This window comes from Chelmon rostratus, chromosome 4, assembly GCF_017976325.1.
Source record: "Chelmon rostratus isolate fCheRos1 chromosome 4, fCheRos1.pri, whole genome shotgun sequence".
Classification (NCBI taxonomy): Eukaryota; Metazoa; Chordata; class Actinopteri; order Chaetodontiformes; family Chaetodontidae; genus Chelmon; species Chelmon rostratus.
In genome coordinates, this window is record NC_055661.1 from 18,139,739 (window position 1) to 18,154,886 (window position 15,148).

Below are 15,148 nucleotides of genomic sequence, written 5' to 3' on the forward strand. Positions count from 1 at the left end.
TATTAGTTACTGCATATGTTGCAAATTTACATTATCAATATGAATCACCCAAAAAATTATGCTGTATTATTATAAATTAAAACTGCAGGATAAAAAGTCATTCAAATTAGCCCCACCATTACCAGCTGCAACATTAAAGTGATGCATCACTAATTATGATTATTTAATGATAAACATTATTCTGAAATTATTCACTCTGCATAATCAGTATTTTTACTTTTGGTACTGTAATTTCATTTTGATGCTAGCCATTTTGTGTGATCACCTAAGAATCAATTTGAATGTTGGTCCTTTACTTTCAACTGAATTGATAGTATTACTACTTTTACTTCTTCCTCCACCCTCTGACGGACAGTACAGGCCACATCAGTGCTGCCATGCCTTCGCCTGGGTCTGTGGAGTTTGAACATAGGACTAGCACGCCCTCTATGTTTGGTACTTGGACATGACAAGGAACTCATTCGTATTCATACACAATAACATGTAATGTCTTTGCTTGTATTCAACTTGAGCGGTTTTTCAGTTTGATCTGCATCAGAGGTTCCCCACACGTTTCATGTAGTTCATTCACTTGCAGTCCAAACTACTCGTTAGTTAAGATCTTTAATCTGTTTAAGACTTTTACTGTTCGATATAAGTTAATATAGTAAGTGGGGAAGTACAGTTTAGGATATAGTGTGCTATTTTGTTGGTTGAGAACACAGACATCTGCCCTTATTTACCTGCAAACCCCGACATATTTAATCGCTGGTCGTGATAGCCCAACAAACTCCCTCTAGCAACAAATGCACTATTTCCGTGTTTTCATTTGAGAGGCATACGTCACATGGGTGTCAAAAATCCCACAATGCAATGTCATTTCTACCTTAGCTAAACTGAACTACAGTACACCTGAGGGTGAAAACCTGTAAATATATCGTTTAATTTCATCTGATATATCCGCGAATTGTTCCTGTTCCTGTCCTGGCATTTGTGTGGACATATCCACGGACTGGCTCGCTGTTGTATGTAACTTCTGTTGTCTTTTGCAATGATTAGATTAGCCACTAGCTAAAGTAGCTAACGTTGTCATTAGCTAGTTTTCCTTTTTTCAATTCTAAACATGACTATAAAAAAACATCTGATGACAGCTAACTACGAACATGCGAGCATTACGAGTTTAAAATGTCATTCAAACTGGGCGAAAGTTAATCGTGCCGTTACAGAATGAGTTAACTACTAGTTAATCTGTTGGGGTTTTTTTTGCAAATCTAACATTGGGTTTCCTTGAGAGTTTAAAATTACACAGAATAAATGGCATGCTGGTATGGTTAGTATAACACATTTAATCGGGGTATTTTACAAGGCAGGTAGGTGAAGAGATGTCTATAAAAATGATTTGATTTGAGCATTTTCAGTATACAGCATAATATTTTAGCTATCTTTCTAGCCCTGCATTGTGGGATACAAGCCCCAGAATACAAGCAGAATATGCAAATTTCATTGACATGCTCAGTGACTATAAGACAATCTTGAAGCATCTTGAAGCAAAAACAAGCAAAAGTAATTGAATAGCGTTACAATTTAACTGGTGGAATCATTTTTTTGTGTGTTGGCCAGTCCCCCAACATCCCAGCCTGTGGCTGTGGGATACGGATTTCAGTTTAGGATGGATCCAGAATATGAACATCGCCTCCTCCGCCAAATCAACATTCAAAATGACAACCTGAGCCCTGCTGTGAGTTTTTTTTTTTACTACTTTTCTCCTCTCCACTGTTAGTTGTCTTTCTGTGTTCCTTAATGATGTATATATTGTACATCAACACTGAACTTGTGGTATTATCAAGTTAAATTAGAAATGAACTGATCTAAAAGAAATGACCAAACATCCATGAATTCACAAATTAATACACTTAATTTTGTTGGTTTTGCAGAAACTGACGCAGAGTCTGCATGGTCGGACACCCACTAGCTCCCCATTATCCTCACCCAGTAAACTTGGAGACAGATTCATTCCAACCAGAGCAGGAGCAAACTGGAATATCAACTTCCACAGGATCAATGTATGAACATTTTTTGTATAAATGTTTTGTGGAGTGTGTCTGTAAGTAGAGACAAGTAGTGTATTACAAAATTCTAGATTTTACAGTGCGTTTAGGTGAAGCTGATTACTGTGTGAATGCTCTGTCTGAGGAAAGTTCCTGTCGCTTATTAATGACAATGTCTTTAATTTTCAGGAAAATGAAAAGTCACCAAGTCAGAACAGAAAGACAAAGGATGCCACTTCTGATAATATCAAAGGTAAGTGCATTTTGTGAAGGGATTTAGATCAGTATATTACTTACTTATGTGCACTTAGGAATGTAGTTTTGTGCTCATGTATGAATTATATTTTTGTAGCAGACGGGCTGGCCTACTCTGCTTTGTTGAAGAATGAGCTGCTGGGAGCAGGAATAGAAAAGATCCAGGACCCCCAGACAGAAGACAGACGTTTACAGCCATCAACCCCAGAGAAGAGAAGTCTCTTCACTGTAAGAACATTTCATCTCGTACTCTGTATATACTGAAATATATTGCGCATTGATCATATAGTGTCAGAAGAGATGCATGAAATATGCTCTCTGAGTCTTGAGTGGGGACAAAAAACAAAACCAAACAGTAGAGCATCACTATTCAGTCAGTGTACACTTTTTCTTCAGTGGTTTATGTTATTTTAATGACTCTGGTAGAGAATATGATGGTATCTGCCTGTGTGTTCTTTGCAGTATTCACTTGATACCAAAAGGTTGTCACCAGACAATGGCACTAACATCTCCCCCTACTCTCTATCACCTGTCAGCAACAAAAGGTAGAGACAAAGTTTTGCATTGTGATATCTTTTTGTTGATCACTGCAAAGAAATAAACTGTAAATTGTAGCATCAGTGATTCTTAATGTCTGACTTTTCCTGTTGCAGTCAGAAACTGCTGCGTTCACCAAGAAAGCCAACTCGCAAGATCTCAAAGATCCCTTTTAAAGTCCTTGATGCTCCAGAGCTGCAGGATGATTTCTACCTCAACTTGGTGGACTGGTCGTCTCTGAACGTGCTCAGTGTTGGGCTGGGTACATGTGTTTACCTGTGGAGTGCCTGCACCAGCCAGGTACAGCAGAGTGTTTGTGCAGCTCTTTTCGGAACGTGATTTTTGTAGTAACACTGTATATGTCTTTTCCTCAGGTAACAAGGTTGTGTGATTTATCAGTGGAGGGAGACTCAGTCACATCAGTTGGGTGGTCCGAAAGGGTAAGTACACATAGCTCACTGCCTTCAAGAAACTGCCATGGTGGACTTTTTGCACAGTTAGAGTTGTTAATGAAGGGATTCTTTGTGTTTGTAGGGTAACCTGGTGGCAGTGGGGACTCACAAAGGTTATGTTCAGATCTGGGACGCTGCAGCTGGGAAGAAACTCTTTTCCCTGGAAGGACACACAGCAAGAGTTGGTGAGAACATTTGCTGTGTTAATTAAACTCTGAGCATGGGCTATACAGTGCCTTGATAGAAGTGTTCAAGTCAGAAATAAAAACAAATGAACTGAAAATAGAAAGAAGTAAAAAAAAAAAACAAAACAAAAAAAACCAGTCACCATTAAGATGAATAAATGCTTGACATTCTTGATGGCTGTCTTCAGAGAGAAATTATGAATTTATTCAAATGTAGAGAGTGTGAGCAAACATAAATAAAGCTTTGCTGTGTCTGCAGGAGCGTTAGCATGGAATGCAGACCAGTTGTCGTCAGGAAGCCGTGATCGTATGATTCTTCAAAGAGATGTGCGGACGCCTCCACTGCAGTCAGAGAGACGGCTGCAGGGACACAGACAGGAAGTGTGTGGCTTAAAGTGGAGCACTGACCATCAGCTGCTTGCGTCTGGTGGCAACGACAACAAGGTACAGTTGTTATTGTTACTAAATGCACCTCTATCTTTGTGCATTTACTCATTGCATTTAATGATGTTGTTGTTATTTGTCATCTCAGCTGCTAGTTTGGAACCACTCCTCACTGAGCCCAGTGCAAACATACATTGATCACCTGGCTGCAGTGAAAGCCATAGCCTGGTCCCCCCACCAGCATGGCCTGCTGGCCTCGGGGGGCGGCACTGCCGACCGCTGTATCCGATTTTGGAACACCCTGACCTCGCAGCCTCTGCAGTGTATGGACACTGGCTCACAGGTCTGCAACCTGGCCTGGTCCAAACATGCTAATGAGCTGGTAAGTCACTCCAGATACACACTGTGCACAGTTGATTTGCTGGCTGTATTCTCTGCAGTTATCAAGCAACAGCTATCATGAAGTGATATGCTTTAATGCTTTAAGCGTGTTTCCTTTTTATATCTCTGGCACTCAGTGTAAAATACAGCTGTCTGTCAACAAAGTCTGTTTGCAGTAATAGCATAAATGTGTCTAATAGAATGTGGTATGATTTATTAATAGGGAATTACACAATGCCCCACTTGAATTATAATATTGGCTCTTTCTGCAGGTGAGCACTCATGGCTATTCTCAGAACCAGATCTTGGTGTGGAAATATCCAGCTCTCACTCAGGTTGCCAAACTCACAGGACACTCCTACAGAGTGCTCTACCTGGTCAGTGTGTGTTTTCTTTCTGATGAGAATGTGATCTTGCTGTTGATCATGTTCACGGAAAAGCTGCTCCATATTTTCCATCATTGACATCTGGCAGATTCATGTTTTAGATTAATTAATTTTTTTTTTTTTTTTTAAATATTAGGCCATGTCCCCGGATGGTGAGGCCATAGTAACAGGAGCTGGAGATGAGACCCTACGCTTCTGGAATGTATTCAGTAAAACAAGGTCAACAAAGGTAAGAGAGCACTTTATGGGAACAGCACTTTGCAATTACATACTCCTCAGAGTCTGCAAAACAATTAACCAAGTTTCTTTATCTTTTGTTTCAGGAATCTGTATCAGTTTTAAATCTATTCACTAGGATACGGTAACTGTAAGCAAACATTAATACTCTAAAAGTCCAGTTTGAGTGGATCCTGACACCACCAGGGGATCACTCATCAACATGGTGCTAAGGACATACAGTACCAGCTAAAGCATCTTGTGACTTGTTTTCAGAGGAAATGTCAGTGAGAGCAACTGAGCAAGTTTTTCATGCTAACAATTGTTTGGGAAATTCTTTTTGACAATTGTGCTCTCATTATGAATGTAGTCTTTTTTTTTTCTTTTTTACTTTTTAAAAAATGTATAAGTGGATTGAAGAAATCATAGGCCTTACTTAAAAATATTGTGATACCATTTTCATTGTTGTGGAATTTGCATTGTGGAGAGAGCACTCTTAGTTTTTGTTTAACTCAGGTCTTATTTATTTAATGCTGCAGTGGCTTCAATGGGGAACAGTGCCATTATATATTATAACTAAAACATGAAAACTAAACATAATCACCTACTAAGGCCTTTGATGTATGTGCACCATGCTTACTGTGATCTTTAGAGCCCTAAGGTTGAGAGTGGTTGGCTGAAATAATGCAGTTTTTCTCCTATGGACAGAAAGTCTAATGCTGTGCATCTAGACACACTGTATACTACATGGTTGATTGTTTGTGGTAAAGGTAAATTAATTGAATTAACTGCGTTTATATAGCACTTTTTTTTAGTCTACCGACTATTCAAAGCGCTTTGCAATGCATGCCACATTCACCCATTCGCACACACACAAACACACACACACACACACACACACACACACACACACACACACACACACATTAAGTCAACTCAAACTCACACTTATAGTGCCATCGGGAGCAATTTGGGGTTCAGTATTTTGCCGAAAGACACTTCAACATGCGGTCGGAGGAGCCAGGGATCTAACCACTGAACTTCTGATTAGTGTACAACCCTCTCTACCTCCTGAGCCATAGTCACCCCAAAGGAAGAAATAAAAAAAATGATGGAACTGAAGAACTGGTGTCTGACTCAGTGTATATTTTCATTGTGGCATTAGAAAATACCATTACCATTTATTTTTGTGAATTTTTAGTTTAGTTTTTAGTTGCACTTCTGTTGTTGATTAGATTTTGTAATGCTGTATCCTAAAATCACAATTTCAAAGTGTGATTGAGTTTATGCATCTCCTCAGTATGAAAAATATGTTGGTTTGTCAACATTCAATGTCATATAGTTTAACTGTTTACAGATTCTGAGGTCAAGTTGCCTTTTTTATGTGTTCATGTCAGTGGAACAGTGCATACATACAACATTCTAACAAAACTGATCATACCAGGGGTATAACCAGAGAGTATTTAAAAAATGAATAAAATAAAAAAAAGTTGGATCAACTATTGTATTGTGTATATGTACGTGTTATGTGTGTATATTTGCCCAAATGTTCACAAACTTCCTGTTTTTTGTAGTGTCATATTCAAGTAGCTCTTTTCAAAAATGTTCAAAGTTAATTGAGGAGTCAGTCCACTTATTTTTATTATGAGGGATTTCCTCGTTAATAAATCTATGTCAATAATACTGTATCCATGACAACAACCGGCGACATCCAGGCAGCGGCATACGGAAGTGGGCGTGCTTCTGTTTAAAAGTGGGTAGGCGCTTCCTAGCCTAAACGGATATGCTAACCGGAAATAATGTGAACAGGCGGGAAGTTGAAAGTTGAGTATTTCAAATAAAATAAAGAGTCCATTACGAAGTCAAATTACTTGTGTTGAAGCCCAGACGCATCTTCCATAAGAGCAAAGTAAGTACAAAGACTACAAACAGCTAAATTAGCGTTAGTTAACAATGCTAGCCAGCTGACAAAAAAACACCCTGTTGGTGTTGCTAGCTAGCAGGCTCGCTCCATGTTGTTTACGTTACCTTTTGTTGTGTGTCAGGATGGCTGACAGAAATCTTGTGCAGCAGTTGAAACGCTGGGCGACAGAAGAGTTTAATCTACCCCCGGACAGCCTTCCAAATGACAGCTATTTTAAAACGTGGGTATCGGCTCGTCTATTCATTCCCAACTGTCACTTAAAAATTAAACGTGGAGGTCCTTACGATTAATGCTTGCTTCGCAGCGTTGAACAAGCGTAACGCTGATCATTTGTTTTCCAGGCTCTGTGTTGGGACAGGGAAGTCAATATGGAAATATGTCATCCAACACATCTTTCACCAGAGGTTAGTCTTTACACCGCCTTCCTTTTCTGTAACTTACCTGTGGTTACAGTACTGCTGATTTCTTGTATATCATCCCAGAACTCACTCAGTCCCTATTTGTCTGGTCAAAATAAAGAACATCATGGCACCTGATGAATAGCTTCGTCTTTAAGATATGCTGCAGTCTCTCCTTCTGTGCACTCTTTGACTGGGAAAATGGGCAAATAATCCACAAATCTTGACTTCTTCACTGTGTATTTGTATCCCCAGGAACGTGAGGATCATGCGTGGAAATCTCCAGTGGTATCCTTTCTGGCCCTGATTGAGGATTTTAAAGTCACCAGGATCTTAACAATAAACATAGCAACTTTATGTGTACATTTTAACTATTTAGTTGCCCTTGTAAATTTCATTGAGAGATCACATGACCTTAAGAGAGTCTTTATCTTGTGCGAGACTTGTTGCCATTTGTGTGTTTATGTTCTGTCAATTTACTCTCTGCCACCACTTGGAAACACTGCCACTCTTCTTGTTGCATGCAAAGGACAGCATACATATACTGTAGCGTATGCTTTCTTATGGGGCTCTGGTGGCCCCTGGGTCAAAACTTGATAGGGACCTTTGTGCTGTATCCTATTCCTGCTCTCTTGCTCCTCTAAATTGTCTACTGTGACATCTTATAAATACCCCAAAAATAAATAATTAAATAAAATAAAATAAATGCCCTCTCTAATACTTGGTATCACCCAGTGTGTGCTGAACCTCCCGAGTCACCATGACCACTCTATGTTTGGGATTTATCCAGTAAATTCCTTGACATTATGATCTTTAAGGTACAAAGTTCTTCAAGACAAAGAGGTAGGCTACAACTTGTTTTCCTTCCTTGTGGTTCATTTCTGTTTCACATTTCCCTGCTAGATGTTCAGTTGCTTGATTCATCTTGAGTGATCGCACTAGTGATACACAATAATGAAAACAAAACTTTTAATGTAAATCAGTAAGGCACTGTTAAAATGAAATGTGTTTTTTTTCTGCTGGTGTTTTTGCATGCTCAGTTGACACAGGCTGAGGGCCAGAGTGAGGCTGCTAAGCAGAGAGAACTTCAGAAGAAGATCGAACAGCTGAGAGCTGAGATCAGTCACCTGGACTCTCAGATCAGTGGAACAGAGGAACAGTTGGCTACACAAGGTTAGTCATCACATGCACTATGGACTGGGTATCTGATCGGGCCACATTACTCCTTTAACAGTTAGTGTGGGTGGAAGGCAGAAAGCCAGCTCATATGCTGCTGTTTGCTTTGCTTACATAGTTCAACAATATTTTAAGTGCCAGTGTTTTCCACTATTTACTAACAGAGCAGTCCATCAGCCGTACCTGGGCCCAGGCAGAGGACAGCCGGCGCAGAGAGCTGCTCCTACAAGCCTTCAGGCGGCGCTGCATCTTGGATCGGAAGGTGCTCTCTGATGACACACAAAAGATCAGCGCGCACTGCCAGGCACTGGAACAAATGGCCAAGTAAGGCAGAACATTGATAGTTTAAGTAAAATAAAAAGTAAAGAAGTAGGATCACTTACACATGCATACCAATCATATAATACATAAGTAAGCCCTGCCCTGGCTTTGTTGCAGGAAAGCAGAGATTGAAGTGCTGTTTGATGATAAGCCTTCCAGCAGCAGTGATGGTGACAAACTCAACTCTAAAACTGCAGCGGAGGCACAGGTCCTGGTAAGAGCTGTCTAAATCTGGTCTGTCTTTTACTGAGTAGAGTTTGGAGTGCACTTCATCTGGCATATGCAGTGTCAGTGCATTACTGTTACCCATGAGTACCTGCCACCATCCAAGGCCCCCAAAATAATGAATGAATAGGCCAACTGAGAAAAATGCATGCTGGTTATGTCGAAAATCACTCTGTTTACTATTTAGTGCATTATATATACCCTCTGTCATTTCAGTTTAGCGTCTGAATTCTGAGTGTTAATTGTGTATACTATATAGAGCCCTCAAAAATTGCCACAATGGGGGGAAAACAAGGAGTGCCTATAGAGTGTACACCACTTTCTGCTAATAAACCCACAATCCAATGCACCTCTACATCTGTAAATGATAACGATTTAAAAAGTTTCTGAAATCTCAATTTACTGCTCCCTATAGAGCAAACTAATGACGATGTGCAGTTTTAATATAAGGAGTAATGAAGGGGTGATTTCAGGAACACTGTTCCATTTTACGTTGGAAATGGCAATGGATAATGTTATGGTATGTCATCTTGAAATGCCAGCTGATGATAAATTATTCACACAAATCTGAGTAATGTAGAAGAAGGTGCCCGTAATACATCAGCTGTTAACTGAAGGCATCCCATTTCTTTTGTTTTACCTGTTAGCGTGAAGTGAGAGAGTTGTGTGACGACAGGGTGCACTTCTACCAGTCGTTGCAAGAGAGTGAACTGAAGACCACACACTCTGCAGCCAAACAGTAAGGACTAAAGTCGCTACAGTATTTGATAAACCAACAAAAAACTGTCTTTCAGAATATTGTCAACTTCTTCTTTCTTGAATTAATTGCTTCTCTCTCTGGTTCCACTCAGTATGACTCGTGAACAAAGGGCTGCTGTGTTTCAGTACTGGCTGAGTGCTGTGGAGGTTGGTGTATTTTGATCAAATCTCGCTAGATATTTTGGTGCTTGTGTATATACTGTTAATTTTCACTTTGAATGATGAACATGTTGTTGCCTGTCATGTCATCAGAATCTGTTGGCTGGTTATCCTCCACACCACGTCCTCTCAGCATTGGAGTATTTAGCTTCCAGAGAGCAGAAGGAACTCGAGGAGAAACTCGCCTGTCTGGATGTGACCCGAGATGTGACAGCTCTACGGTAAACATCAATGTTGTTATAATGTTCTCATTTCCTTTAAGAATATAAAAAAAAACCCAGCATCTTAGTGTTTGAGCATTTATCTAGCATTTTAATTGCAGGTTCCGATATGAAAGCAATCGCCTACTGGACATGTCAGCAGAGGAGGATAATGAGTTGCCATCAGTGAAGACCCTCTTAGAGGTGCTAAACACAGACACACAGCTGCTGCTGTGCTGCTGCATGTGTTTCCTGACATGATTAAAACATTTGTATTTGTTGAATTGCATGTTTGTTGTTCCAGGCTGCTTGGGTAGAGGTGGAGCAGAGTTTGGTGGAATTGGCCCAGACTCGTGCCAGAGTCCAGCAGCTCCGAAGCCAGTTGCAGGCCCGCAAGAAGGAGGCTGAGCTGGAGGTGTCTGGTACTGCGGATGAGCTCAACAACGATACCTTGGCATTGTAAGCTGACTCACTGTTGAGTAATTGATGCCCACAAGTGTGTTAACTTGAAATGGAAAAACTGGTTTGAAATCATTCATTTTGTATTTTCTTTGTTGCTGTCAGGTCAGCTCTAGAGGTGGAACTCCAGTGTGTGATGCAGGCAGCAGCCAGGGATCATATCAGAGACCAGTGTATCCAACTTGACCAGCATGCCAGAAGCCGAGAGGAGGCACTGAGAAACCTCCACAGCCAGTGGCAGAGCATCCTTGATTTCAGACAACTAGTGGTGAGAGTGAATTGAGACCTCTCATAACCTTTTCCAATATCACTCCTAGGTTAAGCATTTTGTACACGTTTCAAAATATAGCAGTAATTATTGAGGAAAATGTGGTCTACAGGATTGGCTATGTGTGTTGTAAACTGTCTAGAGATAAACATTTGGCAAACCTTTCTGTGCTCTTAAAGAGGTGTTTCTGCAACATATATCATTAAATGTGTTCTGTTGTTGTGTCTCTCAGGTTATGAGACAGGAGCATATCAGAAGTCTGATTAAGGGAAACTCCGCTGCCAAGACGGAGCTGATCCGTCTGCACACAGAGGTGTGAATGTTCTCCATTTATGATGCTGAAGTAAAGAGATTATGTAGAAGAGCTTGCTTCATTCTGTGCTGAAAATAATGTTTTTTTTCTCTTAAACTAAAAAAAGTTTCCCACAAAAAAAAGCTACATTTTGAAAATCTCTTGAAGATGTCTTTGTTCTATGTCTGTCTTGTTTTAGTTGCAGGAATTCATCCAGGGCAAACTGGCACCACAGTTTGAATATGTCACCACTGCAACCAACAGTCTAAGGAACTCCATTTCCAAGGAGGCCAGACAGTTGGGGACGGTTTCCCTTCTTGCTCTGGACCGTAGGACTGTTGAAGGGTAAGAACAAGTTGCCTGATAACTAAAGGGGGAAACTTCGTCAGGTTAGTATGTATATTAACCAATAAAGTTTTATTTTTGTTGGCACCTAGTAAAGGGTCCTAACTAACACCCATGAGCATACATTCATATCCAAGTATTATACTGCCAATAAAATATGTATTTGGCAATAAATCAAAAAGGGTTACATGACACATGCTGACAACTTTTTCCCCTCTCTTGTGTTGAGTTTTGTTGCATTTCACAATCAACTACAAATTCACAGAGGGAGGAGGATGGGAAAAGCAGAGCATTAAAATCTGTCAAGGGATTATCCTGCTTCATTCATGACCTGTGGCTAAAGCAAAAAACAAAAAAAGAAAAAAGAAACCGACTCATGAGGAGACTGCATCACAGGAAAAGGCATTTTTAATCACACTCATGAACAAGTGGTGACAATTGCTGAGCAAAAATAGTGAAGTGACATTTTTTTCTGCTGTTAAAGAATGCAAAGAGTCCCTGCATCATGGATGTCCATCCATCGCTTAGAGTCCCCGTCCTTCAGCACCTTGTGTCAGAGCCTGGCATTTCCATTGTACAGGGTGAGTCTGCATATAATGCATCAAGCTGTTGTCACAAAAGTGAGGTCTTGTTCTTCTTCTTCTTGCCCAGAAAAACAATCCAATTCAAAAACAATTCAGAAAAAAAGGTAATATATAATGAAATAGAGGAGCAGTATTATGCATTTTAAACTTAATAAAGTGTTGAGTTATTTTACAAAAGAGCAGTTGTGTTTTTAAAGTGGCAGAAGACCTTTAAAATATTGTTGAATCATTAATACTATAATCTGACAAAAAGATTTTTCAAACTTTAGTAGGAATAATAGCTGTAGTTTCACATGAGCTTGTTCATCCCTTAGTCGTGATATCAAACCAGTTGTCTTCACAGTGTGAATGTTGTATTGTGTCTTTTTTTTTCCCTTTCGAATCAGCTTGTTGTTAAGGAACTGGTGCCTCAGTCATTTGTATCTCTTGGCTCTGGTGTCTTATGATTTCACAGAATCTAACATTGTAACTATACATTTGAAGTATGCTTTTAACTTCCCATTCCCATTCTTAATCATATTTTGATGCATAGCTTTGCATGTGAAGAGTGCCCATGGACACTCGTGGCATTCCTTTAAAAGCTGTGTCAGTAGCTCCTACAGTTCACACTGCTGCTCTTTAAACTCTACATGCCCATAGTGGTTTGATTTAACATCTGTGAAAATCAGTTTTACTGCACAGATGATCAACACCAATAGCCTTATATTTTCTAGTCTGTTGTGAATTTGCCTTTTATGGCTATATGCTAGTCTTACAAATACTGTACTGTACTTTCTGCTTTTATAAAATATGCATTTCATTTTTTGGATTTTTTTTTTTCTCCTTTGCCTCTCTCTCTGACTTTGACAAAAAAAAAATTTCTCCTTACTCTCACACACCAGGCTCCAGAGGAGTTGTGCTCACAGACGCGTTCACAGCAGCTTGAGCTGCGTTTTCTCCGTCAGTTAATGCAACTTCACTCTGCTACTCTGCAGAAATTACAGAAGGAAGCAGAGGTGCTGCATGCATCTGATAAGAAAGGTAATCAGGGGAACTCATCAAGATTGAAGCTTTTATCATGCTTGAAATACATACTAAGTAATGCTGTATTTGGCTGTTCAAACATTAAGATTAAGAATGTTTGAACTTGTAAGAATTTTTGTTCCCTGGACAAAAAGAATTTTGAAGAATTTTTTGCAATTTAAATAACAAAACTACTGTTTACTGACATTCTGCCTTTTAGCTCTGCTGTCCAGAGTTGTGGAGGAGGATCAGAAGCTTCTGAAGTCTCTGGTACCAAGAGTCAGAGGCCTCACCCAGCGTTGCGCCCAAGGCCTTTCTTATGGTGTCCAAGTCAAAACTGCCATCTCTTATTGGTGAGGCACATTTCTAAAGTACAACCCTCATTCCAAATATGCTGGGACACTGTGTGTAAAGTAAATTAAAACAGAATGCAATGATTTGATTGACCTATATTCAATTGAATACAGTATAAAACAAGATACGTAATGTTTAAACTGATGATTTTGAAAATATACACTCTGAATTTTATGCCTGCAACACACTCCAAAAACATTAGGACAGAGGCATGTTTCCAACTGCTTAACAACACTCAGTAAGTGTTTGGGGACTGAGAGCACAAATTGATGAAGTTTGACAGTGAAATTCTTTTCAATTGGTTTACAACTCAGCTGCTCAGCAGTCCGGGGTCCCCTTTGTTGTATTTTGTGCTTCATAATGAACCACACATTTCCAATGGGAGACAGGTCTGGACTGCAGCAGGCCAGTCTACTACCTGTACTTTTTAAGATGAAGCTGTTGTAATACATGCAGAATGTGGCTTGGCAATGTCTTCAGCCTGAAAAGATGTTGTCTGGATGGCAGCATATATTGCTACAATACCTGCATGTACCTTTCAGCATTAATGGTCCCTTCACAGATATACAATTTACCTATGTCATGGGCACTTACACACCCCCATACCATTAGAGATGCTGGCTTTTGAAATTTGCACTGGTAACAACCTCGATGGTCCTTTTCCAAATGTAATTTGAAATGTGGACTTATCAGACCACAGCACACTTTCCCACTGTCTGTGAGTCCATCTCAGATGAGTTCAGGCTCAGAGAAGTTGGCGGTGTTTCTCAGTGTTGTTGATACATGGCTTTCACTTTGCATGGTAGAGTCTCAACTTGTATTGGTAGATGCAGTGACAGACTGTGTTTACCAGCAATGGTTTTTCGAAGTGCTCCTGAGCCCATGTAGTAATGTCTTTTATACAATCATGTCGGTTTTTACTGCAGTGCTGCCTGAGGGATTGAAGGTCACATGCATTCCGTGTTGGTTTTCTGCCTTGCCCCTTAAGCAGAGTAGCAGTTTTTAAACAAGTCTGCTGTCTAACCACATCTGCAAGTAAAACTGAAAGTAAATCTGACAAGTTATCACTCAAACAGCCTACTCTGAACACCCACTAACTGTTTGAGAGAGGATTTGTTTAACACCTGTCTGATTGCTTACTGATTATGTTTTTTTTATGTCATAATGGAGTCCATACATTCTTGAATGTGATTGACAAGTTATGAATGTCATTGTTTTACTTATTATTGTTGTTTTTATTTTGTTGTGAAATGATTCTGAGCAAATTGTAATTATAAGCTATGAAATTTGTCTCATGCATGACAGTGGATCACAGTATACTCACAGTACACTTATTATTACACTATGTAAAGAATACCGTGTTTTTTTCTCTATTGTTCATTAATAGTTTGCTGCTTTGATGCGCATAAATGTGGAAACATGAATGTGTTTGGATTTACACCTCCAGTCAGGAGATCAGGGGCCTGGTTTGCTGATTAACTTTTTCTGTTTTGTGTGTGTTCATATGTTTAGGTGGGAGAAGCCCGCCCAACATGCCCTACCTGAGCTCAGTAAAGGAGGACTGACTTATCACCAGTGGCTACAACGGTGGAAACTTGCTGCCAAAGCCTCTTAGGGGACGCCTCGTAGTTTAAAAATATAAAGGAGATCCCTTACAGCACCTTTCAGTGGCAGAATGACCACGCTGCAGGAGTTATAAACTGCACAAATCGATATAAGTAAATCTAACTGTAACTCTACTATTTTTATATTTTTTGTGCTCATTACTCCTTGTAAAGTTTTAGCATTCAAAAGTCAGTCACAAATAAAACATTTGAAATGCATTTTGTTCCTGTCTTGCTTACAAAAATACAATAAAG

At 39.7% G+C, this 15,148-nt stretch overlaps 2 protein-coding genes across 3 annotated transcripts; both read left to right on the forward strand.

Moving 5' to 3' along the window:
* Window positions 1–863: 863 nt before the first annotated feature.
* LOC121605257 (fizzy-related protein homolog) lies at window positions 864–6,277 on the forward strand. 2 transcript variants are annotated; one of them, XM_041935108.1, is made up of 14 exons: window positions 864–1,004; window positions 1,600–1,717; window positions 1,914–2,042; window positions 2,217–2,280; window positions 2,380–2,510; window positions 2,745–2,827; window positions 2,936–3,119; window positions 3,194–3,259; window positions 3,354–3,456; window positions 3,716–3,900; window positions 3,989–4,222; window positions 4,494–4,598; window positions 4,744–4,836; window positions 4,931–6,277. In XM_041935108.1, the coding sequence occupies exons 2-14, from the start codon at window positions 1,649–1,651 to the stop codon at window positions 4,970–4,972; spliced, it is 1,488 nt and encodes a 495-aa protein (XP_041791042.1). In that variant the 5' UTR covers window positions 864–1,004; window positions 1,600–1,648; the 3' UTR covers window positions 4,973–6,277. The 2 variants fall into 2 exon arrangements, with proteins under 2 accessions (XP_041791042.1, XP_041791044.1); XM_041935110.1 differs by having other exon boundaries at window positions 2,383–2,510.
* Window positions 6,278–6,608: 331 nt separating this feature from the next.
* haus5 (HAUS augmin-like complex, subunit 5) lies at window positions 6,609–15,132 on the forward strand. Its single transcript, XM_041935737.1, has 20 exons — window positions 6,609–6,732; window positions 6,869–6,967; window positions 7,089–7,151; window positions 7,401–7,433; window positions 7,964–7,988; window positions 8,186–8,318; window positions 8,486–8,645; window positions 8,760–8,856; window positions 9,515–9,606; window positions 9,719–9,773; window positions 9,879–10,006; window positions 10,108–10,189; window positions 10,290–10,444; window positions 10,550–10,712; window positions 10,945–11,025; window positions 11,204–11,349; window positions 11,834–11,930; window positions 12,815–12,953; window positions 13,156–13,288; window positions 14,802–15,132. Exons 2-20 carry the CDS (start codon window positions 6,870–6,872, stop codon window positions 14,902–14,904), a joined length of 1,983 nt encoding a protein of 660 aa, XP_041791671.1. The 5' UTR covers window positions 6,609–6,732; window position 6,869; the 3' UTR covers window positions 14,905–15,132.
* Window positions 15,133–15,148: the final 16 nt, after the last annotated feature.